This window comes from Myotis lucifugus, unplaced genomic scaffold (assembly GCF_000147115.1).
Source record: "Myotis lucifugus unplaced genomic scaffold, Myoluc2.0 scaffold_15, whole genome shotgun sequence".
NCBI lineage: Eukaryota > Metazoa > Chordata > Mammalia > Chiroptera > Vespertilionidae > Myotis > Myotis lucifugus.
Genome location: NW_005871063.1, coordinates 3,437,129 through 3,462,098, shown reverse-complemented (window position 1 = coordinate 3,462,098; position 24,970 = coordinate 3,437,129). Strand labels below are relative to the sequence as shown.

The 24,970-nt window shown below is 37.3% G+C and overlaps 1 protein-coding gene across 3 annotated transcripts in view; it reads right to left on the bottom strand.

Annotated features, from left to right (window-relative positions):
• Nucleotides 1-22,816: 22,816 nt before the first annotated feature.
• CASD1 (CAS1 domain containing 1) overlaps nt 22,817-24,970 on the bottom strand; it is a 41,464-nt gene continuing 39,310 nt past the window's right edge. For 2 of the 3 annotated variants that reach the window (XM_014452402.2, XM_014452403.2), the window contains one exon: nt 22,817-24,304. In XM_014452402.2, coding sequence (XP_014307888.1) covers nt 24,038-24,304 — 267 coding nt within the window. In that variant the 3' untranslated portion in view covers nt 22,817-24,037. The remainder of the gene's footprint in view (nt 24,305-24,970) is intronic. The other variant, XM_023750726.1, reaches the window with a different exon arrangement.

Here is a 24,970-nt window from a genome sequence, read left to right as displayed (position 1 = left end):
GAAGAAGTTATTAGCAAAATGTCTTGATCCCTTGATGGATTTTGCATAGTATCATTGACAGCCAATGTTAAAAAGGCAGTTCCTATATTCCTAGTACTTCTTAGTTGGCATTTCACTTTGCAATGGGATGAAGACAACTTGTGATATACATGAGATTACTATATAAAGAAGAATCTCTTGATGAGTTTTTTGCTCTATCACTGAAAACTTATACCAGGAGAGGATTGATTTTTCGTTTGGGGGAAAAATTATTTGTGAGCTGTGTGCATATGACAAATATACCCCTGAATTCATAGTGGCTTAAGACAGTAAAAGTTTACTGGTCACTCATAGCCCTGTGCAATTACGTCATCTTCTTCTATCATGTTTGCTATACATCTGACACACATAGTATCCAAGATTTCTATGGGAAACAAAGTGAGAGCTGAAAGAAGGGTCATGTTGAATGTTTGTAAGAGCTGGGCTTCAAATGGCTTCTATCACTTTCGTCCATACTCCGTTGACTGGTAAAGTCATGTTCCCCAAACATAACTGCTACTGATACTATGAAATGTAATCTTCCTGTGCACTCAGGAAATAGTGTGATAAACATGACCATGTGGACTGGGCAAAACGTGTGATAAGTGCTTATGGACTAACAGCTATACAGGGTGGGGAAAAAGTGGGTTTAGAGTTGTTCATATAGAAAATAATACAATAATTAATAAGTAAACTCTGTGTTTTGTATATTCATAAGTATAAACCTCCTTTGCCCCACCCTGTATATAATAATGAAAAACATAATTACATGAATAAGTAGTTCTATCATCCCCAGTGACCTAAATTGTAAGTTAGAACTTTTAATTCAGTGGAAATAAAAGCAACAACAGCAAAGAAACTGCCTAGATATAATAATCAAGGTACAGAAACTAACTTTGGAACAATATTGCATTGACTTTTTGTAGAAAAATATGTGATTACAAGTTCACAATCCTTTATCTGCAATTCCCAAATCCAAAGATCTTAATTTTTTTATAAGTTCATAACAAATCCACTTAATGGTAGAACCTGATCTAAAAAAAATGAAGATACTTATTTTGTCTTTCTTAATTCTTCTTGGTGTGATGTTTTGCTGTGGAAATTTTAACATATTTTCCTTACCCTACTTGAATATGTTATATAGTATAAGGAACATAACTTACATTCGTTAGATTTATAAAATCTGAACACAATTGAATACTGAAATATACCTGGTCCCTAGAGTTTCCAGTAATGTATTGTGGACTTCTGTTACTAATTTGATAAATATTATGTTTAATTTGTATAAGATTTTATATGATAAGCTTCTTTTTATCACCTAATATTGAGTCTGTGTGTGTGCCTAAAACAAAGTAAGTGGTCAAACAATGAGGAAAGACTGAGATAAACTTGTCTAACAAAATAATATATCTCTCTTTCTTTCCCTCCCCCCAAAATATAAAAATAACCTTATTGAATTAAGTATCAAGGTCATTTTATTCATTTATTCATTGAATATTATTTAGGACTTATGTTCTAGGCATTGAATTATGCTTAGGAAGTAAAAGAGAAATAATGTGTTATGAAAGAATAAACAAGGTTTAGTGCACTGTCTAGCACTAGTTGGTGCTAAATAAATATTTGCTGAAAAAATCAATCTCATGTCAGTTACTAAAGGTTGGGAAGGTTAAAGAAGTGTTGTAATAGAGAGTGGGGAAAGCAGCTACTTATTAAATGGTGGAAATAGGTCTATTTTAAGAGAAAACATTTAAGATGAAATTGAGAGAATGATCATGAGACAGTCATGCTTAGCAATCTGGTCAGATGAAAAAGCAAGAGTGTGGATGGACCCAAAAGCAATGGAAAGGAACACAGTGGTTGTAGCCTCTGCCCGCATCTATTTGTCTTTTTCCTGGCAACCTTCCATATGTTTCTCTAGGCCACCATTCCCTGCAGTGCTTTCAATCCAGGTGCTTCCACTTGAATTGGCTGCATACCCATCGCAAGACCTGATCAGGTCTGGGGAATCAGAACACTGAATCCCTTGCAAGGTTCAGACTCCTGACTCAGGAGAGACTGTGAGATATGTCAGTTCTGCCGAGGCTGCTGAGAGAGAGGAATGTGCTCTTTCCTGATGTACTTGAATCAAGGCCAACAGAGCACAAAAGAGGGATCCAGCAGAACGATCAGAAACCAGTTCTTTTTGTGCTGTAGGCGGTTTGAGGTATGTTTTCTGACACTCCACTCTCAACAATGTGAAGGGGCTCTGCATAGCTGGAGCATTTTGAGTGAGAGGGAAGTGGGATTAAGGATAATTCAGGTACAAATGTATCAAACCAACACAGTGTACACCTTAAACTTCCACGTTAAATGCCAATTATACCTCAATAAAAATAGCAATTAAGAAAAATTAAGTTGTATTGAAAATGCAAAAAAAAAAGCCAATAGGTTTAAAAAAATTGTTTTAGAAAAGATAATTCTGGAGATGTAAACAGATTCCTTTTAGTCTTACAGACTTTTATCAACGAGTTTGGATTTTATTCTAAGAGCATCGGAAATTAAACATTTGAAGTAGAAAACTAACATGATCCCATTTATATATATTTTTTTACACTTTTATTTTTTATTTATTGATTTTGGAGACAAAGATTTGTTGTTCCACTTCTTTGTGCATTCATTGGTTGATTCTTGCATGTGCCCTGATCAGGGATCAAACCTGCAACCTTGGTGTATCGGTAAAATGCTCTAACCAACTGTGCTGCCTGGGCAGGGTCTATTTTTATTTTTATATTTTTTAAATCATTCCAGGTCAGCAAAAATAGTGAAGTAAATACAGCCGAAAATTATCTCCTCCATAAATGAGAAAACTGTCTAAAATGGCCAAAATTAACATTTTCAAAACTCTGGTCGTTAACCAAAGGCCTAGAGCACCTGGGGATAGTTCACCTACAGCTGAGTCTAGTAACAACAGCAAGCTTCCTGGCATTTTAAACTCACCTCATCCTCCCCTCTCCTGCTCCAAGGTAGCTTTCAAAACAGCCACAGTAATGATAAAAACCCGCAGTCTGATAGCCAACAAAAGAAACAGAATGAGGTTGGAGTGCCTTCAAAATCTCTTTCCAGGGCAATTGTCATTATGTTCCCGGCCTGGTGGTTCCCTGGATGGCCATTTGCAAGGCTGTCTCTGCGTACCGGACTCAGAGCTCACCCAGTAAGAAAAACCTGGGGCATTTGGTGAAAACAATTAGAGGCAAATTATGATCTTCCCAGCTGTCTGAGGTGCTGGATAACAGTTGGGAGGAGAGGTGGGAGCAGAAAAGTGATTCTGCTCTGAGTATTTTTGGTATGATTCTAATTCTTAGAACCATATTCATGTCTAACCACTATGCTGTATGCCTGAAACCAACATATAGTATATAAACTAATACCCCCAAAATGTATACACACACTTTGAATAATTATAAAGACAGTGTTTATTTAAAAAATTTTATTGTCAAAGTTGAGCTATCAGCTGTTAAAGTGTGTGTGCATGTTATAGGGGACACCCTGTATATTGAATGTCAACTGCAATGAAAAATTAAAACGAACTTAAAAAAATGAATCCAGCTGTGTGCAAAATGAATACATACTCAAGTGGTACAGGTAGAACTCATGTAATTGGAATAGAGTGTTTTGACTATCTGTTTGAAGGTAAAAACAACAGGAACTATAAATAAATTGTGTACGCCAGTAAGTTAGGTTTTTTGTTTGTTTTGTTTTTTACTGTGGTATCGTTCACAGTTCTGAAAACCAGTTTGTCTTTTAGGTGCAAATAAGGAAAGATTTTGTGGATAATGGAAGCTATGCTTGTCACCTTTGGAGAAGGGACTTATAAACTGGATAGGGGAAAGGCACAAATGAACTCTGTAGTGTGGGAATGGAATCAGAGGGATTGGTATGAGCCCTTCTTTTTAATAAACAGAAGATAGAAGATGTGTGTGTGTGTGTGTGTGTGTGTACACACAACTGCATATTTTCTAGTTCGGTTTACTGAGAGAGCCCAGGAGCAGCCATGCTTCACATCACCTGAGAGCCAGATCTTGGTTTCTGGGAGCCAAGGCTCTGAGGGAATGGCTGATTTCAGGGCTGGGGCAGAGAAAATACTACAGCAACTCAGGACATCTTCTTGTGCCAAGAAAGATAAGAAAATGCTCAAAGAATAATGGAAGTTTATTAAAATAATTGAGGAGATGGCTAGAAGGGGCTCACACTGGCCAAAAATGAGACAATTTGGTTAACAAAATAAATGTAGTACTGTATTGTAAATAATGCATTATAAGAGTCCCTGAATCTATACTGATATTAATGAATGAATGAATGCTTTCTTACAGTAATAATGAATGCTTTCTTATATCTTCCACATTACTTAAGCCAAGTAATGTGGAAGATATAATGGAACTATAAAATCATGATTTTTGTAAGCACCATAGAAATACCTGTTTAACAGCAGAACCATAAATATATCATTATATGGAAACCAAGATCTGGGCACTAGACTCCCAATGGACAGAGATAGAAATATATAGATGTATATATGCATACACACATCTTCTATAGTAGGATATTTACATAGTCTCAAAATCTCCCCTTACATTGTTCCCCTTGGCCATCATCATTCTACTCTGTGCTTTTATAAGTTCAGCTTTTTAAGATTCCAAATATAAGTGAGATCATGTAATATTTGTCTGGTTTTATTTCACTTAGCGTAATGTCCTTGAGTTTCATCTATACTGAAGCATGTGACAGAGGTTCCTTCTTTTTTAAGGTGGCTAATATTTCATTGCATATCTATATAACATATTCTTTACCATTCATCTGTTGATGTGCATTCGTGTTGCTCCCACATCTTGGCTATTGTAAATAATGGTGTAGTGAGCTTGGGTGTGCAAATACCTCTCTGAGATCCTACTTTATCAATATATTTTGGCAATTACATGGGGGGAAAAACAGTAACTTTTTACAACTCTGAAATTAGCTCAAAATAAAATTATCTGAAAATAAAAGTTCTTAGAAATAGCATCTAACTAAAATATAAAGAATGGCTAAAAGGGCAAAAAGGTAATGCAGAGGAAGGAAAAGTAACCGTCCAGGAGAATGGAGAATAAAAAACGGGTAGAAGTGTTTGTGTTTGAGAACCCTTTTTTTGTACATAGAATTGATAGTATTTGCTGATAGAGTAGAAATGTGGGGAAGGAGGAAAAAAGCTGACTTCCAGAGTTATGGCCTTAGTTCCTAGGTGTATTTTTGATGCATTTTCTGAGCTTGAGAAGGCTGAGTAAAGAATAATTATCAAGGACAAAATCAAGAGTTTCATTTTGAACATTTTTTTTTCTGGTTAAAAGGCCCATTCTCAACTAGAGTAAAGAGCAAGGTAGATGTGCCATCTCAGAAATGTCAATGCCATCTGCCAAATGTTTGTGTATATAAGTTTGTGGTAAGTCTCTGAGACAAATATAATTGGCTACAACAGATAGTCTTAGTAAAACGTTAACTAGGTATGTATACAAATGGTTGGTAATATCTATATCTGTGCAAAGTGTTCAAAGGTTCTGTCACGTTTAAAGATAATGGAGTCCAGGGGTCTTGTTTTAGGTGAATGTGTAACAAGGGGCTATCTTAGACAAACCTCAAGGAGAGCAAACACATTGCAAAAGTAAATAGTAGGGGAAATGGCCTAATGTATCTGTGGTGATTCCTCCTGTGAGAACATTATTGAAAAATTGAAATGAATACTTAAACTCGCTCAATGTGTTTGGGGATCTGAACTTGAGATCATATGCTCCTAGGCCAGTGGTCTGCAAACTGCGGCTTGCGAGCCACATGAAGCTCTGGCCCCTTGAGTGTGGCTCTTCCACAAAATACCACGTGCAGGCGCACACGTACAGTGCGATTGAAACTTCATGGCCCATGCGCAGAAGTCGGTATTTTGTGGAAGAGCCACACTCAAGGGGCCAAAGAGCTGCATGTGGCTCGCGAGCCGCAGTTTGCCGACCACTGTCCTAGGCCAAGCCAAGTAGTCAGAGTCATTTAGACAAAAGAATTCTTTATTGACTGTCCATGGAATTCCTAGTGATACTCAGCAATGTACATTAATGCCACATTTTGATAGATGATAATCATGGATTAGAAGCTTAAGGTCTATCTTAAAAGAGTTCCGAGCTATCATGTCCACCAACTCTGCATCAGAGTGACTCACAAGCCTACAAAGTCTATTTTGTGAGCAATGCCAAGGGCCTAAAAATAAAAAATGGGACAGGAGATGTAGCCTTCAACTAGATTATGCTATGTATATTATTTTTTGGTGTGTCATTTACTGCTACAATTCTGCTGGGTAACAAATCACTCCAAAAAAATAATAAGCATTTTTTTTTAGGTCATTGTGGGTCAACTATTTAGGCTAGGTTTGATTGGAAGTGTCTTCAAGCCTAAGTTGGATTTCCTCATATGTCCTGGAGTTGGCTGACTACTGGCTCATCTAGGATGGCTTCAGCCAGGATGGGAGATAAATTGCGTTCTTCCCAATTTATCGCATTTAATTGGGCTGGCATGGAGATGATCTCATAGCATGGCAGAAACACAGACAAGAGTAACTCAATCCTACAAAGGATTAGCAGGAGATGCACATCTTCTTTCAAGCCACTCTTTGTGATGCATTTGCTAATATCCCACTGGTCAAATCTGGCTGAGCCCTAAATCTGAGCAGTAGAAGAATATAAGATTACAGGGTTGACTGTGACTATGGGGTGGCTATTCACGGAGACCATTGATGCAATCAATCTACCACAGTCTGCACACTAGCCCTGATTATTTATGTTCCTTCCACAGGCAAAATACACTAAAGCCTTTTCAGGACTCCAAATTCACATCCAAACATGGCAACAGCTTACAAAGTGCAGACTTTTATGATCTATGTCAGGCGCAGATGGTTCTCCTTGGATGTGACTCCTCTCGATACGGAGACGTATATACTAAAACCGTGAGTAATATGCCCCACTCCCGGAACCCATCACAGAATGGTGGGACAGGGACTTGATAAATACGATGCATGCTTCCTTAAAAAAAAAAAAAAAGAAGAAGGCTTAGGGGACATATAGCAGTAATGGATTTGTTTTCAGTTGCTGTACAGAAATTTTCACAAATGTAGCAGCTTAGAACAAAACAAATGAATTATCGTACAGATTCCATGTGCCTGGAGTCTGGGTATGGATTTGGTGAGTCCTCTGCTCAGGGTCTCACCAGGATGAAATCAAGGTGTTGGTCTGGGCTGTGATCTTACTTGAGACTCAGGAGAATCAAGCTCACTGATTGGTGGAAGAATTCATCCCTTGTGGTTGTGGTATTGAAGTGCTTGCTGTCTTGGTGGCTATAGGTTGAGGACAACCTCAGTTCCTTGCCATGTAGTCCCCTACATTGTTGTTTACAACATGGTACGGTGGTTCCTCCCATCTGCGCCTTCACTTGCCGTAGTTTCAGTTACCCAAGGTCAATCATGGTCCGAAAATATTAGATGGACAATTTCAGAAATGAAAATTCACATGTTTTTTAAATGCACGCCATTCTGAGAATCCTAATGAAATCTTGTGTCATCCTTCTTCATCCCGCGTGGGATGTGAGTCATCCCTTTGTCTAGGGAACCTACGTTGTATGCAATACTTGTCTGCTAGTCACTTGGTAGCCATCTGGGTTATTAGATCGACTGTGGTGGTATCACAGTGCTTGTGTCAAGTAATTCTTAATAATGGCTCCAAAAAGCACAAGAGTAGTGATATTGGCAATTCAGATGTGCCAAAAAGAGCTATAAGGTGCTTCTTTTAAGTGAGAAGGTGAGTTCAGTGTAGTAAGCTATTTTGAGAGAGAGACCACATTCATATAACTTCTATTACAGTACATTGTGACAATTGTTCTATTTTACTCTTAGTTATTGTTGTTAATATCTTACTGTACCTAATCTATAAATTAAACTTTATCATAGGTATGTATGTATGGGGAAAAAATAGTACAGGGTTGGTAGTTGTTGGTAGGTTTGTAGTTGTTCATATGGAAAATAATACAATAATTCATAAATAATACAAGAATAAACTCTGTGTTTCATGTACTCTACTTTTGCCCCACCCTGTATCTAAGCTCTGGGGAACCCTCATACATAAGCTAAAGGATTCTTTGAGGGAAAATAATGTTTTGGTGGTTGAGTCAATAGGAGAATGAAGCCATAATTAGTCATTTTCAGTTTTCAATTTTTCTCTTAATAAAATGCTGATTTTTTTTTCTTTATCGATATGTAACTTAAAACTTGTCTTTTTCTTGGTAATCTGTAAGTGTTCTCTGTATAGCAAGGATGATAACCCTTTGTCTGATTTTGCAAAAACTTCCCCCAGTTGCCACTTGTCTTCTATTTTGACTGATTATAATCTTTTACATAAAAATGTTCAAGCTCAAAATTCCTTAGTCATTTTGCTTGCCCTCGTTCCCTCCAACCTGAGCGCGCCTCTATGAAAGGAGAGCAGAAAGGCTGGGAATGTGGGTCAGAGGAGCTTTGGGGTGCCTGGGACAGAGAGGTGCAGCCCGCCTGCTGAGGAGCCCAGATCAGATCACCCCCAGGGGAGTCCTGCCTCAGGGAATAGCTTGGTGTGTGGCCCCCCAGCATGCTCTTTGTTGGCCGGGAGCAGCCCAGCCGGAGCAGGAGGTCGATGCCACGGTGCAGGATCTGGAGCATGTCTGCTGTTTCCTTCTTAACACCGGGTTCTCTTGAAGGGACACGTGAACGGGGCTTCTCCACGGCATCACATTCACGCCTGGTGTTGTACACAGACCCACCGCCACATGTTGTCAGGGAATTTGTCCTACATGATTTCCGGGGGCCACTCTTTCTGAAAGTAAATCCTAAAAGGAGAGGTGCATAGGCAAACCACCGTCCCTCTCTCTGCAGTTAGGCCCATCACTAACGGCACTGCGAGTTCTTCTTGCCTTTAGCTCTGCAGGCTCATCTGGAGCTCTCACCCAAACTCTCCTTCCGGAAGGGTCTGAGCGCTTGGAAATCATGCTCCTTTTCAGCAGTGACTCTAGGACAAGGGAGTGCTGAGTAGAGCCAAGCGGATTAGCTCAGTTCTACACACGCGCACACTCGGTCCCCATCGGCCAATGTGTAAACGCAGCCCCTCCCAGGGTCATTTACCCCTTCCCAATGGGGCCCCTTCTTACGTGCTGGTCCTCACAGTGAGGTTTTTGAAAGGCGATCTGAGCAGCACACCTCCCTTGCCACCACAAAGGGTAACGAGGGAAGTGTCTGTACTCAGTGATGATAAAGAAACCCAGAAATCGCCCGGCCAGTGTGGCTCAGTGGTTGAGTGTCGACCAATGAGCCAGGAGCTCACGGTTGGAGTCCCCGTCAGGGCACGTGCCCGGTGTTGCGGGCACGATCCCCAGTAGGTGTGCAGGAGGCAGCCATCGATCGATGATTCTCATTATTTTTTTTTTTATTTTTTTTATTTTTTTTACAGAGAGGAAGGGAGAGGGATAGAGAGTTAGAAACATCGAAGAGAGAAACATCGATCAGCTGCCTCTTGCACACCTCCTATTGGGGATGTGCCTGCAACCAAGGTACATGCCCTTGACCGGAATCGAACCCGGGACCTTTCAGTCCGCAGGCCGAAGCTCTATCCACTTAACCAAACTGGTCAGGCATCTCTCTCATTATTGATGTTTCTATATCTCTCTCCCTCTGCCTTCCTCTCTGAAATAAATAAATAAATAAAACCCAGTAATTTAGAGTTAAATTCATATGCTATATCAAAGGACCAGAAGAAAAAACTGGCAATAAAGTTTTATGAAAATTGATAATAAAATAAAAAGAGTTTTAAGCAAGGAAAGGAGGGAAAACACAATCTAATTTTTGTCTAATTTCTGATACAGAAAGAGCTTAAACAGATATTGAAAAAAGAAAGCAAAACGCATACAATTGTAATACTCATTTATTAAAAAATATTTCTCTTGATTAAGAGAAACGCCATAAGTTAACAGGCAAATTGAAAAAAATTTTAAAAATAAATAAGCCTACTTTTAATGGTCTTAAATAAAAATCTCATAATTTTATTGATTTTTATTTAAAAAGGCCAAGATTTCCTCCAAGTTGTGGCCAGTTTATAATTTATGATTCCGTATAGAACATAGCTTCCATTCCATTACTTTGGGCTCTATTACATAAATAGTTTAACTTGGAGGGCACATCAGGAAGCAACACTGCTCCAAGCTGGTCATTCTATGGGAACTTTATGGAGTTTTTTCCTTTTTTCTTTTTGTAACACGCCACAGTGGGTTTTTGGTTACACCTTCCTTAGACATGTTTTGGAATAAAATGATTGAGTCTGTGCTGCATGGAGGAGAAATCTGGGCCACCAGTGTTCCATCTGTCTACGATTAAGAGCACATTCCAAGTTTTTTCTACGGAGCTACTTGGCCAGGTCTTCCCCACCCCCACGCTCCTCATGGTGTGGCGGCAGCAGCACGGGTCTTCTGGCTTCCACTCTGCCAGGAAAACGTTTCCCCTCTCTGTAAGTCCCCTGTCAGTTCATGTTTAAATTTGCACATTCAGTCAACCAAACAGAACAGCTAGCCGAACGCCACACATCCCCACAGCGGTTTTACACTTTCTCGTGTATTCTGCCAACTGTAATATTTAATGGTGCTACTTCCGCCCTATTTTATGTTATTTTGTTTATGATCATTTCGCGTGAGGATTTATTTTTCTCTTTTCTAACCCGCTGCAATCCTCCAGGTTTTCTTTCTTTTCTACTGAGGTAGACCTTTTACCTTCTGCTTCTACCTGTCCAGAGGTTATCTTTCATTCTTCCCTCAGGGTTCTAATATTATCAGAAACGGGACGTGCAAAAGGAACAGGCATAGTACGGGAACAAAAATGAAAATTGCCATCACTTCCCGCATGAAGCGTGTGTGTACACTTCATTTTTGGCAAGGTACTAGCCTCGGAAATACCAGTGGAGTTATAAGGGGAGATAGAAAGAAGACACCAGAGGGCTGGTAAGCCTCTCTCTCAACATTCTGGTCATCTTTAAAATACCAGGGGAGCGATGTGGCGATAGAAACAGGAATGTATACTGGCGCCAGGCCGTGTCCCAGGCGCCCTCCTTCAAAGGCATCTCCCTTCATTATTTCTTGTTATGCATTTGTTTTTGAGTCGGGAATATATTTAGATGACTTAAAACCCAAAGAATATTAAAGGAAGAGAGTGAAAAGTTTTATTTTCCTCCATAGTCCCTCATCAGCTGGATTGTCATGATTACTGCTCCCCCACCACATGTAGCCACTTGGACTAGTTTTTTATGTATTCTTACAAAGTTCCCTTACACAATACAAAGAAATAACAATGTATGTTCTCAATCCCCCTCTCAACCTAAAATACACCATGCGATCCAGGTTTCTGACCTTTTTAACAAACTTAGCAATATTCCTCGGAGATCTTTCCCTGTTGATGTGTCATTTTCACGTTCTTTGTGATCATAGCATAGTGTTACATGGCATGAGGGCCACATCGGCAATGCCCCATTCTCTTATTAGTTTCCATATTGATCCATGATTTCCTCATTAATAAGGAAATCCACCATTTCCTTATTAATGAGTTCCAACCAGTTACTATTACAAATATTACTACAGTGAACAGCCTTATTTATATGTCATTTTTTTACCAATATGAGTATCTGTGTAAGTTCCCAGATGTGGGACTACTGGGTCATAGGGTATGTGCATTTTAATTTTGATATTTACAATAAGATCCCTCTCCTTTAGGGACCCCAGCAATTTCTACTTCCAACCAGCAATGCGCCAATGCTTGTGTCCTGCAGCCCCACAAACCCAACATGTGTTAGGGGTTTGCTTCTTGCCATATACTTAAAGGAATTAATATTTTTATTTTTTGTGAACAGTTTACTTATACTGCTTGCCCATTTACCTATGGGTGGCCCTTTTCTTATCGACTTAGAGGAATTCTTTACATGTTTGGGAGATTAGCCCTTTGTCTATGATATAAGATAGACAAATAGTTTTTTTCAATCTGTCTTTGCTTTGCTTATGGTGCTTTTGCTTTGTAAACAATTTTCTTAAAATATATAGGGTGGGGTAGAATAAGCTGATGAATAAAATAGATTCAGAGACATAGAAACATGGAACAGAGTGTTGGAATAGCAGTGGGAAGGTGGGGGTGGGTGGGAAGAACTTGCATGCATCTATGCATAACCCATGGACATAGACAATAGGGCGGTGAAGGCCTGGGGTAGAGGGCAAGGACAGGCTAGAAGGGGCCAATGGGGGGCGGGGGGGGAGACATATGTAACATTTTCAACAATAAAGATTAAAAAACAAAAATATAAGGTGGGGCAAAAGTAGGTTTACAGTTGTAAATACATGAAACACAGTTTATTCTTGTATTCTTGTTTATTAATTATTGTATTAGGTTATCTACTAACAACTGTAAACCTACTTTTGCCCCACCCTGTATAATATCCTCAGAGAGGCCTTTTCTGGCCTTTGCATTGAAGAGGCCTCTTTACCATCGCCTTCTCTTAGGGTATATGCAAAAGGGGGAAAGGAGGGAAGTAGTGCAACCTCCTATCTTGAGCGGTCTCCTCAGAGCTCCTCCCAGTTCCATCTTGCCACTGGCTTCCCTGCAGAGGCTCACTGCTCTGCCCCAGGTCACAGATTGGAAATTCACAGTTCGAGCCTCCTACTTCTGTGTGTAGGGGTGGGGTGGGGGTAAGGCAGCCCTTACTCTCCTTTATCAGGTTGTTTCTGAAGGGCTAGGGACACTGAAGCCACAAGAAACAGGAGTTTTCCTGAACCCTCCAGGAACAATGGGGCACTGACACCACATTCTAGTGGGGAGTGCACATCCTATTCATGGTCCAAAAGGAAGCCACTTGTCCAGGCCAACTGCTCTCAGAGCAATAGCCGATGACATGGCTGTAAGAAGCAAGTGTCCACAGAAGAGGTCACTGCCCTGTCCTCGGGGCAAATGTGTACCAATATCTTGAGGCTGTGGCCTGGCATCTGATCCTCAGAGCAGTAAGCTCCAAAATGGAAACAAAATTGGCTGTTAGGGAAGGAATCAACAGATAGCACTAGAATGTTTGGTAATCTTAGAAACAAAAGCATTGTTTCTAGGGAAGAGCATTGGCTGAGAAGAAAGACGATAACGTGGTGGGAACAGGAGGAGAACTCTTGGCCTTGTTTTTATGAATTGTGGTGAACTGTGACCACAATTTGCTCTTGGGACATTTATGAGCTACTCGGGATAGGCCTCCATTGCTCATCCTGACTGGTATGGTCTGAAAAAACACTTATGACCATCACATGGCCTTGTTCCAAAAAAATGATGTAAGACAGCTCACAGGTAGTGAGCTGGTCAGAATATAGTCAGATAACATCATCTGAAGTAAATGAGATGGGAAAAGGGGCCAAGAATGAGTAAATAATGCAGACCAAAGTGCCTGTTCTCTGGGATGGAGCACAACTCTAGTTCTAGCTTTTTATCAGCAAACATGAAAAGCCAACTCAGTGTCCATAAGATAGTAGCAAATGAACTGTGCAGGAGAAAGACAAATATGCCGATACAAAGTCCAACATGACATTATCCTTGAGAGTCACATAAAGAGGCCATTGTGCAATGTAATCAACATTCTTAGAGTTGACACAGTGATGAATTTCATAAAACTGCTTTGTAGAGTGCCCTCAATGCTGACCAATGGCTTCACACCAAAGAGAAATTCTAGGATTATATAATGAAGATAAACGTACAGGTGGACTTTGCTACGTGTAGCCTGGCTTAATTATGGGGTACATTTTAAAGGATCTGAGGAAATGATAAAAGGCAAACAGAAAATCCTTAATGTCCCTTTATAAATACTGTTTGCCACAGCCAAACCCACAGCTGATAGACATGAGGTAGCTGGGAGCTCAATACTGAATAACCTACACCTGGAGTTCAGTATTCCAGGGACCTAAGGAAAAAAGTCCTTAATAGGACATTGAACCAGTACAGGAGGGACATCTTTTGGGAGAAGTTTAAGAGTCCAATAATCAGTAGTTTCTGAGGGAATACGCTAAAGCTCAGCCAAGATTCTCTCTAGGAATAAAAAAAAAACGAATATGCACACTTACACAGACAGATGGGCCATTAGTTTCCAAATTTCTGCTCAATGTAACTGAGTGTTAATTAATATTAGTCTGGAAAAAGGGTAAGGAAGGCATAACTAAACATAGGGGCCATTAAAAAATCTCCTCCCCCAACTCCTGAAAAGCATCCATAGAAAGCTCAGCTCTGAGTATGGTGATTTCCTGATGTTCTTCCAAGTTAAATTATTTGCATAATGAACATCAAAGTATCTGAATGAAGTGACTTTCTATATAGAATTAATCGAAAGCTAACTGAAATTTGGAAAATATCTTGTGGTTTTTTCCTAAACGTTTAAGAGCTCTATATATACTCAGAATATTAAGTTTTTGTCAAATACTCGTGCTAAAATTTTTTTTGCTTGTATTTTTTTTCTCTTTTGGCATATTGGTTTTAAATTTCTACGCAATGGAATGTAGCAATTCTGGTTTTACCTTTTGCTTTATCCCTAATGAGTCTTTCCTCATTTTGAGATAGTCACATACATTTTCTACTTTGTATTTGACAACTTTAAACCCATTAATCATCTTAAATGTCTTTTGGTATATGGAGTAAGAAAGAGATGTACTGCCCCCACCTCCAATGTTAAGCAAATGTCTCAGAACTAAAGAATATTTCTCTTTCCCTAGTAATGTGAAATCAAATTACCTTATTTTAATATCTTCTGAATTAAAATGTTTGTTTCCTCTTCTTTCTATTAATCTATATATTTTTGCATCTATTATTCCACACTGTCATAATTAGATACTTATACACACTGTTAATAATCTGTATAAATATCTAATTGGACAACTCCTACCCCTTACATTACTCTATTTAAATTTTTTCTTGGATAATCTTGCCAGGTATTATTTCTTTATAATTTTTCACTTTAAATTTTTAAAAAATATTTTTATTGATTTCAGAGAGAAAGGGAGAGGGAAAGATAGAAACATCAGTGATGAAAAAGTATCCATCGGCTGCCTCCTGCACATCCCCTACTGGGGATCAAGCCTGCAACCCGTGTCTGTGCCCTGTCTGGGAACCAAACCATGACCTCCTAGTTCATAGGCTGATGCTCAACCACTGAGCCACCCGACCGGGCTCCACTTTAAATTTTGTAGTCTCTGAGAAAGTGCACCAAGTCCTAGACACCTCAGACTTCAACAAAATGTTTTTCAATCACTTTTTATCTCCCAAGTGATAGTGTCCTGAAGCAGAGATGACATGGAAGGAGGCAAGGGGAGGAAAAGATGGGTTCTTAGTTCTAGTCTGCTCTCTCCACACCAGAGATGCTGTCACCATTTAACCCCTGATTTTCCTGGGAAAAACATCTTGCCACTGAACCTATCTAGTGTCACAGAGGAGAGTCTATTTCTTTTATTAGCAGGACTTTGACCCTATAAATTGTCAAACAAAACAAAACAAAAAAAGACTGGCCTACTTATGAAAAAAACCTACAGTAAAAAATCAAGTATTTACTGTGAGTAGATAGAAAGTAAATCAAAGAGGGCTAAATATTTTTAAAAATTCCAGATATAGAATCAAACTTTGTTTTTATTGTATGATGGCATAAGCCTTTAATACAACATAAGCATTTATACTATTGGAAACATTTTAAATTAAAATTAAAAAATAAAGGAAAAATAAATTTAGTTATGACATTTTTTTCTTCTTGGTTTATCTTAAATTTGGAATAAATGTCTCAATACAAGTTTTTTACTAAGATGTAAAATGGTTGATTTTTCATTGACATGTTCAGTACAATTTTATCTTTGAATCCTTTAAAGATAAGGGGCATTTGATTTGTTTTGTAGTTCCCAAAATTCTTCATAATTATTACTTTTGAACCTCGATAAAATACCAGAATAACAGTTTTTATATTTTAAGGCAACTATTCCTAACATATATGTAGAATTCAGGTATTCCAATTTTGCCATATTCAGGGTCTGGTACTATTATCTATGGCATTTCCACAACTGCTACTATTCATTTTTACTATCACTATTCATATGAAAAGGTAAAACAAACAGTGTTATTAATTTTTTGTAAGAATTAAAACCAAATGGTGACACCTTGTGATGAAAATGCTTTTATCTGTCAGTATAAACTTTGATTCCCTATGTATACTGAAACAATAGAGCCACTAACTGTTATGATCCTTTTTTGTCTCGGCATGATGTATGAATAAATAAGGTAATAAGACAAGAAAAAAAAAAGAATTAAAACCAAAAATCTTTTCTAGAATTCAGTCTTCAACCCCACAATTTTGAAACGTAGTTGACACCACTTTCTTTTCTGGAAACCATTTTTCCCATGAGAAAGATGAATCAAAATACACTTTGCCAAATAAGTTTTCCTAAATAACAATTATCCTAAGAATGAAGAACAAATTAGGTCCTATATTTTATTCAGTCATTTTGAATGTCTTTACAGACAAATATTCAAACTGGTAAGATGGGGAGTATTTTCAGTCAAAATTAACTCTCTTTATTTCAGTCTTTGCAGTTAAGCTAACAAGGTCATTTTCTCTTGAATGATGTGAAAAATTCAATCTCTCTCTATAGTTTCAAAAATCTCTAGGTACGGTGCCACCGAATCTCCTATCATACAGCAGGCTCTCATGTGGCACATCTAAATCATCATACAAAACATTGACCTGTCTGTAATACATGCCACAGAACACATTCGGCTTGCATCAATGACTATATCCAGAATGCATTCTACTTTTAAAGTTTTAGCATAAAGTTATTCCCAGGGAAGGAAATGAGTAGACTTGAGTTCCTTGTCCTTGTGAAAAATCACTAATTTCAGTTTCATTTTATAAGTCCAGGAATCATCACAATATCCTTTCTGTTATATTTATTAGTTATTAACTTTATTAATATTAATATTAGCCTATATCAAACTTTAAGATTTTCACAACCCAATCAATCAATAAACCATTTCCTTATAATGAACCTGTCATAGGTGTGTTTCTGAGTTACATTAGAATTCTCGCTAAAAGCCTAAATAAATTTAACTAGGTGTTATTGTTAATATCTGGGGTCCCACAAATTATACTTTTAAAGTTCTCAGCCATATCTCCATATACTAAGGGAGATAACAGTTTTCCCAATTAGCCTTCTATTTTCAAAAGATTATTTATTTTTGGCATGTAATTTCTGGATCAATGGATATGTTTTTAAAACTTACCATCTGTTAAATGTTTTTATGCATTTCTTCCACTTAATATATATCTAAATTTCACAGCATTATGATTTTTAAAAATTTATTTAAATTCAAGTCTTGTTGAAATTTCAGGCTTTCATTTAATACATTAATATGATTTTACATAGCCCTAACCAGTTTGGCTCAGTGGATGGAGTGTTGGCCTGCGGACTGAAGAGTCCCAGGTTCGATCTGATCAAGGGCATGTACCTTGGCTGCAGGCACATCCCCAGTGGGGGGTGTGCAGGAGGCAGCTAATCGATGTTTCTCGCTCATCGATGTTTTTAACTCTCCCTCTCCCTTCCTCTCTGTAAAAAATCAATAAAATATATTTAAAAATATGATTTTACATATACTGGCACTCACATCTACATTTCTACGTGTTTAATGGCAATTGTTTTTAGTGTTTATTTCACAATGTCTTTTTTTAAAGTAGTATTCGTTGACATAGTCATACTTTGACTGTTGAACACAGGAGTATTTTTGATTTCCACTAAAAGTACAATCTTTCTTTTTAATATACATGGTTTTGTTGGTTTATCCTTTTATTTTCCTTATGATGGTGACATGAGCCCAAAAAAGTAATTCTCTACTATAAGAAAAATAGTAGTGTAAATGCAATGACACTTTCTTGAATAGAGCAAGAAAATAAGTAATGATAGGACCCACAGTGAGTGAAAGACTTATGCTCTACTTGGTATGGCTGGAGCTCAGCTCTGCTGATAGTTACTATCAAGAGAGAAAGACCATCACCCTGCTGAGAGCCACTATTTACCTGGCTACATAAGTGGGTTAAAATTTTTAAATAACATTATGTAAATTAACATCCTAAATACTAAATAAAGTATATCTTTAGCCTCTTGTCCAACTGGCTAAGGGAAAGGAAAAGTATTTTCCCAATTGCCTTCTCATTTGCAGGGCTGCCAAACTGCCTTGAATGGTGTTGGTATTTGACATTTTTTGCAGTATTCATTAATTTATTCATTACAGCAAATAATCGAGGCATTGTTTTAGAAGCTGGGGATACCACAGTGAATAAAACAGAAAGATTACGTTCTAATGGGGGAGAAGATGAAAGATAAAAAGTATGTAAGTAAAAGTATAAGTATGTCAGAACTATGGAGACAAATAAAGCTATTACAATAATGCAGGAAAGAGCTGGTAGTCTTTTGGAACAGGGTGATCACATTGGAGCTGTGAAAAATGGTTGAATTATTGAATTATGGCTATATTATGAAGTTGACGCTGACAAGATTTACTAAAATATAAGATGTTGGTGTAAGAGAAAAGAGTCAAATTTTTAAAATCTGAGCAACGTGAAGGATGTAATTGCCATTTATGGAGGAGAGATTGTGGGTGTTCTCATTTGTTTTGGCCAGTAGTAAGAAAGCTTAGTTTTGATTTAGACTTGTTAAATTTGAGTTGTCTTTTAAATAGTCAAATAGTGATGTAAAGTAGGCAGGTGGTTATCGGAGTTTGAACTTTAGGGGAGGGGTTCAGGCTTAAGATATAAATTTTGTAGTCATCAGCATAAAGTCATCTGATTATCCGTGGTTGGCAAACTGCGGCTCGCGAGCCACATGCGGTTCTTTGGCCCCTTCAATGTGGCTCTTCCTAAGCCTTAATTAGGAGTACCCTAATTAATTTAATAACAACGTACCTACCTATATAGTTTAAGTTTAAAAAATTTGGCTCTCAAAAGAAATTTCAATCATTGTACTGTTGATATTTGGCTCTGTTGACTAATGAGTTTGCCGACCACTGGATACCATGTAAGGTGCAAGTGTAGAGGTCTGAAGACTGGGCTTTGGGAATTTGCAGTTTAGAGGCCAGGGTGGGAAAAAGACCCAGGAAACAAGACCTTGAAGAAATGGCTACGGAGGTAGGGAGAAAACAGGAAATGGTGATGTCCGGAAGCACAGTGGAGGATGGTTGAGAAAGGAGGTAGTAAATGAACTGTGTTAAATACTGCTCACAGGTCAAGTAGGATGAAGACTGAGAACTGGTCATTGGATTTAGCAATGTGGAGATGCTTGCTGATCTTGACAAGAGCAGTTCAGGTATGTGGAAGATAAATGAGGCAGCAGCGAGGGAAAGGCAAGAGAGAGGAATTTTGTTTTTAAGATGGGAGAAATAAAGCCAGAACTTCTTAACTGATGGTCAAGCTTCTCTGTATGGACTCTGTGTATAGCACATTACTATATCCCCAAAAAATGCCATCTTGACCCTGGGGTTGCAATCTTACTGCAGGAATCAAAAAAAATAACAAAATAGTGAGAACAGGTAATTACCATTAGAATAGTTTAAGAGGATTATAAAGTATTGGTTTCACAGAGAAGGTGGAGTTTAAATTCTACTTAAAAATATAAGTTGGATTTAGGTAGATGAAAAGAAATGGGACAAAGGGAAAAAACAGTATGACATTTGAGGAACAGCAAGATTGGCCTGGCTGAAATTCAAATTAAAAAGAGATGGGTGATAGACCCGGAGAGCATTGACCCCCAGCTAAGTTCTGCCTTTATTATTTTGGTAATGAAGATTAAGAGAGTTAAATAATCCCATCTGTGGTAGCTCTAGAATTAACAATTAAAATCTTGTTAATAGTTTTGTGATTATTTTTAGCAATTTTCATTAGAAAATTCTCTCAAATGTCTTTTCAATAAGCACCACTAGGTATTAGTGAAGTTAAAGCTAAAACAACTAGGTGAATTTAAATATAGTTACTTTTAAGCATGAAAAAAAAAAGGTTGCCCTACACATGACAGAAACACTTCTTAGGAACCACAAATTTTTTTTTTAAATGTTGATTTTATCCCATTTTTTGTGTGCTCTGGAATGGTATTTTATAAATACAAGATTTAAGTTATTTCTAACTAATCTATTAGATATTTTATAGCTCATAATATCCTCAACTCTAATTTTGGAAAATAGTCTTTTGTTTATACTACTTTATGGATGTAACTTTTAAGGAAGTTTTATGATATTTCTAATTCATATGACACTAGAAGAGATTTCATGAAAAGCAAATATAAATTTAAAGTGCTTTTCAAATATGAGTATCTTAAAAAGTTCTCACCAATCCTCAAAATCATCCTAAATATTACCAAGCTTAATATTTAGAATTCTTAAAACAGTTGTCAAGATCATGCCCTAACGGGTTTGGCTCAGCAGATAGAGCATCGGCCTGTGGACTGAAAGGTCCCAGGTTCGATTCTGGTCGGGGGCATGTGCCTTGGTTGCGGGCACATCCCCAGTAGGAGGTGTGCAAGAGGCAGCTTATCGATGTTTCTCTCTCATCGATGTTTCTAACTCTCTATCCCTTCTCCCTTCCTCTCTGTAAAAAATCAATAAAATATATTTTTTAAAAAAATAGTTGTCAGGATCAATCCTGCAGGTAACTAAGCAAGTGTTTTTTTCAACAAGAGAAGCTGTTAGGTTGAGCCATCTGAGCTGCCAACATTTCTATCATGTGTAGGTAAAAAATGGTAGTATATTAGCGATGTAATGCTGTTCAACATAAAAAATTCCAACTGGGCTCTCCCAAGGTTTTCTAGATTGGTGGAAGTCCCTATCTAAAGGGGGAGGGACAATCTAAAGGGAGTGGCATTCTCCTAGGAAGTGCACATTCTTTGACAAATTGGCTTTTATTAAGTATCTATTACATAGAGGTTCTATCCTAGGTCCTATGGTTTATTTATTTAGCCTTAATGGTTCACAATCTAGTAAAGATATGAATATAAATAGATATACTTATCATTAAAGTTAATTTTACCAAGCTTAAAAGTTCCCTATGCTAACATTTGAAATGTTAAGCTTATTTGTGGAGGGAAATAATCTCCCATCTTTAAAGTTATAACTGGTCAACTTATTTCACAATGGAATGGTAGGGTATAAAGGTTATTTTATACCAGCACTTAAAGCAAATAATAGAATCTAGTTTGTAGGTATAGTGAATGGTTTTAGATGAAGGCTTTGGATTTTTAATGCTATGTAGCCTATCCATAAAAATGGGAAGGTTTGTCAGAGGAAACAGGGAAGGATTGGGGTAAATTTGAGGCAGGTGAGTACCTTTTGGGGCCAATAGTAGAGTTCTCAATGTGATTTATATTATAGAAAATCTGAGTTTAGAGAACCTCTGTGGCTTTATGTCAATTTCAGCATATCTAAATATTCTGTTAAACATCTTTTCCTGAAGAATGGTATGACTGAGTAAAGCATCTAGTCAGTATCTGAGTCAGTGCAGAAAAAATATTAAAACATACACCATATACAGATGTTATCATTTGGCAACTTCTACCATATTTATCTCTTATCCATAAAGACTCATAAAGAAAACAAATAAAACATATTTTAATTACAATTGCATTATATTTTAACTATTTTATATAACTACTAGAGGCCTGATGCACGAAGATTCGTGCAAGAATGGGCCTTCCTTCCCCTGGCTGCCAGCACCGCCTTCACTCTGGCCTGGAGCCACCCTTCCACCTTCCCACGCTGCCCAGAGGCCCTGAGCGGCTGGGGTGGTGTGGAACATGGTAGTCACCATGGCGACCAAGTGTCCTGCCCCGCCCCCACCACTTGGTGCCTGCATATGCAAATTAACCAATCTCCTGATTGGTTGGTGGGTATTGCAAAGGTACGATCAATTTGCATCTTTCTCTTTTATTAGTGTAGATATACAAAATAAAGCAGTGGGGGATATTAAATAAGAGCATGTGATGAAGAAGCAGGGTTTACCAGTTAAGTTTTAGACTTGAGTTCAAAAAGGAGAGAAAACATATTCACTCTTAGGTATCAGTGTTGGAGACAAAAGTGCTTCCAAAACCAGAAATACTGGTCATCTTTCTTCTTCAATTGTTTCCTCAGGAAGAATCTTTTTCAGGTGACAATACTTACAAGCTAAATTAAAATGCACTCTACTCATTGGCAAGCCACACCAGCAAGAATAATGTGATCACAGTACTTGGAAGTTTTTGATTTATAACTATACTATTCTCTACTTATAAGGCTGCAGTCTAGGAGGCAGAGCAATGAATCATTACAATTGTCTATCTGGGAAATGTCAAAGATTAAGTAAGGGCAGAAGAAGAGAGAAAAGGAAAGAACACACATTTCGGTCTTAGAAATAGTCCTCAATTAATGAGAAGATATCACTAGCACATAAATCCAGTGCTAAAGAAATATTAAATTTTTAAAATCTTCAAGTAAAACTACTAATATATCATAATGCTTACACTTCCTGAACAGATTATTCTCCAAAGCTCTGATAACTAAGTTATTCCTTTTTCAACTATCACAGTGATCTACACTAAGTTTGAAAAAGCAAATTTAATTTGAGAAAATGAATTAGACATTTAAACCAATCATTAATGGATCCAGCTTTTTTAAAAAAGCACACACACAGTTTAATTGATACTTTGCCATACAAAAATAAGCATCCACAGAACGTTTATTTACTGTTTAAATTACTCCATATTTTCACACATGATGAACAGAAAATATATTTTACCCCGCACATAAGAGCAAACAAGTGCAATCTTTCAAACATTAAAAGTCGTAATAAAATCTGTACAACAGATAAATAAACTTATACCTCTAACAGCTGTAACAATACCAAACCAAACCAATCCAAACAAAAAACATATATTGTCCAAAGTCACCGATTTACTTAAAATTCTACTGAAGGTCATACATCTCAATCGTAACAACTTGAATCTTTACTAGACTGCACAAGTTTAGATTGATAAGTATTTTTTAAAAATAGGAGGGAGTAATAAGAAATAAAATGATTATAAAGAACTTTCCAAACATTGGAAATAATATACAAAATTAGTCAGGGGAAAACATATTAAATGGATCCACAGGGTAACTGGTATTACACTGATATAGCTTAAGGAAAAGAAACAGGTGAATGTTTGAGTTGGAAAGAAAATTTGGCCTTTTTATAAAAAGAAGTAATAGCATCAACAATGACAAAACCCTGTAATGGAGCCTAGAACAACTCGGTGAGACCAAGTGTACAAAGATTTAAGCTTGTACTAGTATATCTGAAAACCACAGTTAGAAAGAAAACCATGTCAGGAAACATAGCAACAGAACAGGAACACATAAATTAAAGGCATACTGTTCATCATTCCACACCATTGCACATCTGGCAAGAAAACAATACTGTAGTCATTCTTGAGAAAGTTTTCAATGAAGTAGGAATTACCATGATGAATATTGGTACAGACAATCTTATTATCACAAATTTAGTAAATATCAAAACAGTGTGACACTAAGCTATCTAAATTATCTATATTTTTTTACTGGAAAGCAATTATTTCCCTGCCTTCATATGTTAACTTAAAATCACTTATAAATGGAAATATAGATCCAGTAGAAAAGACTTTTCACATGCAATCCTCTACAATGCACTCTGCTTCATCAATTTTTTTTTCAGTATTTCACATCGGATATGTACATTTCCTATATATACAACCACACATGTTCAACAGACATCACTGAGCTGTCCTCTTACTGCACAAATTTTTATTTACCTATACAATTATATCTCAAGATAGATGCTTTTCTCCTCTAAGCAGGCAACAGTTAGCTTGAAGAGTGTAAGTTTTTTAGAATTTTAGCAACTTAATATCTTGATTTATCTTGAATTGATGATAAGATGAGGAGTCCACAAAAAAATGCAGCTATACATGCTAACCTTTTCAACAGAGATGAGTTATCTTTAGGAATAATGATCTGTGCAAGATCATTAGTGATCTGAGAAATTTCATGTGCCACACAAACGAATATGAAAGTGCTGACAATGATGTTGAGCATGGGGTTTCCAGGTATGAGTACTAAGATGCCCCTTGTGTCTGCTGCCAGCCATATGTGATATTGGCAAGTAAATAGCTAGGAGGAAAAATATTTCAAGTTAGATATGTACAGAAGGTCCATGAATATAAAAGTTTGTCCTAATTTAAACATCTGATAGCATAATTATATTAGCAGACTTTTCCAAAACCTTTTAATTCTGTTTCACTGCTGGTTCTGAAAAGCCTACTGCAGAGTCCACTCTCCAGAACCCCTATTTGCGGAAGCACTGATTCAAAGTCCTCAAGAAACAAACCACAGAGACCCTCTAACTTTATAAAATTCTTTGTATGAGACCTGTCTTTGCAAGACAGTTGACAGATATCTGGACTCCCGTATTCAGACCTCAAGTAAAGAATGACTCCGTGTGTGTGTGTGTGTGTGTGTGTGTGTGTGTGTGTGTGTGTGTATCCAGCTACAAAACTATGTGTGTACTATGTGTCTATATATATATTTATGAAATGTTTATGTAGGTATAAATTTTGAATGGAAATAGCATAGTGTTTAAGATGTCCCCATGTTTGTTATGTATGGCCAAATGCTTTAGACCACATTCACATGTTTCTGAAGTGTATTTCAAGTTCTATGGGTATATATATATATATATATATATATATATATATATATAGATATTAGACGACACCACTATTTATTTTTATTGTAATTACAAATGTGGTTCTTTCATCACATTGCTTCAAAATATCA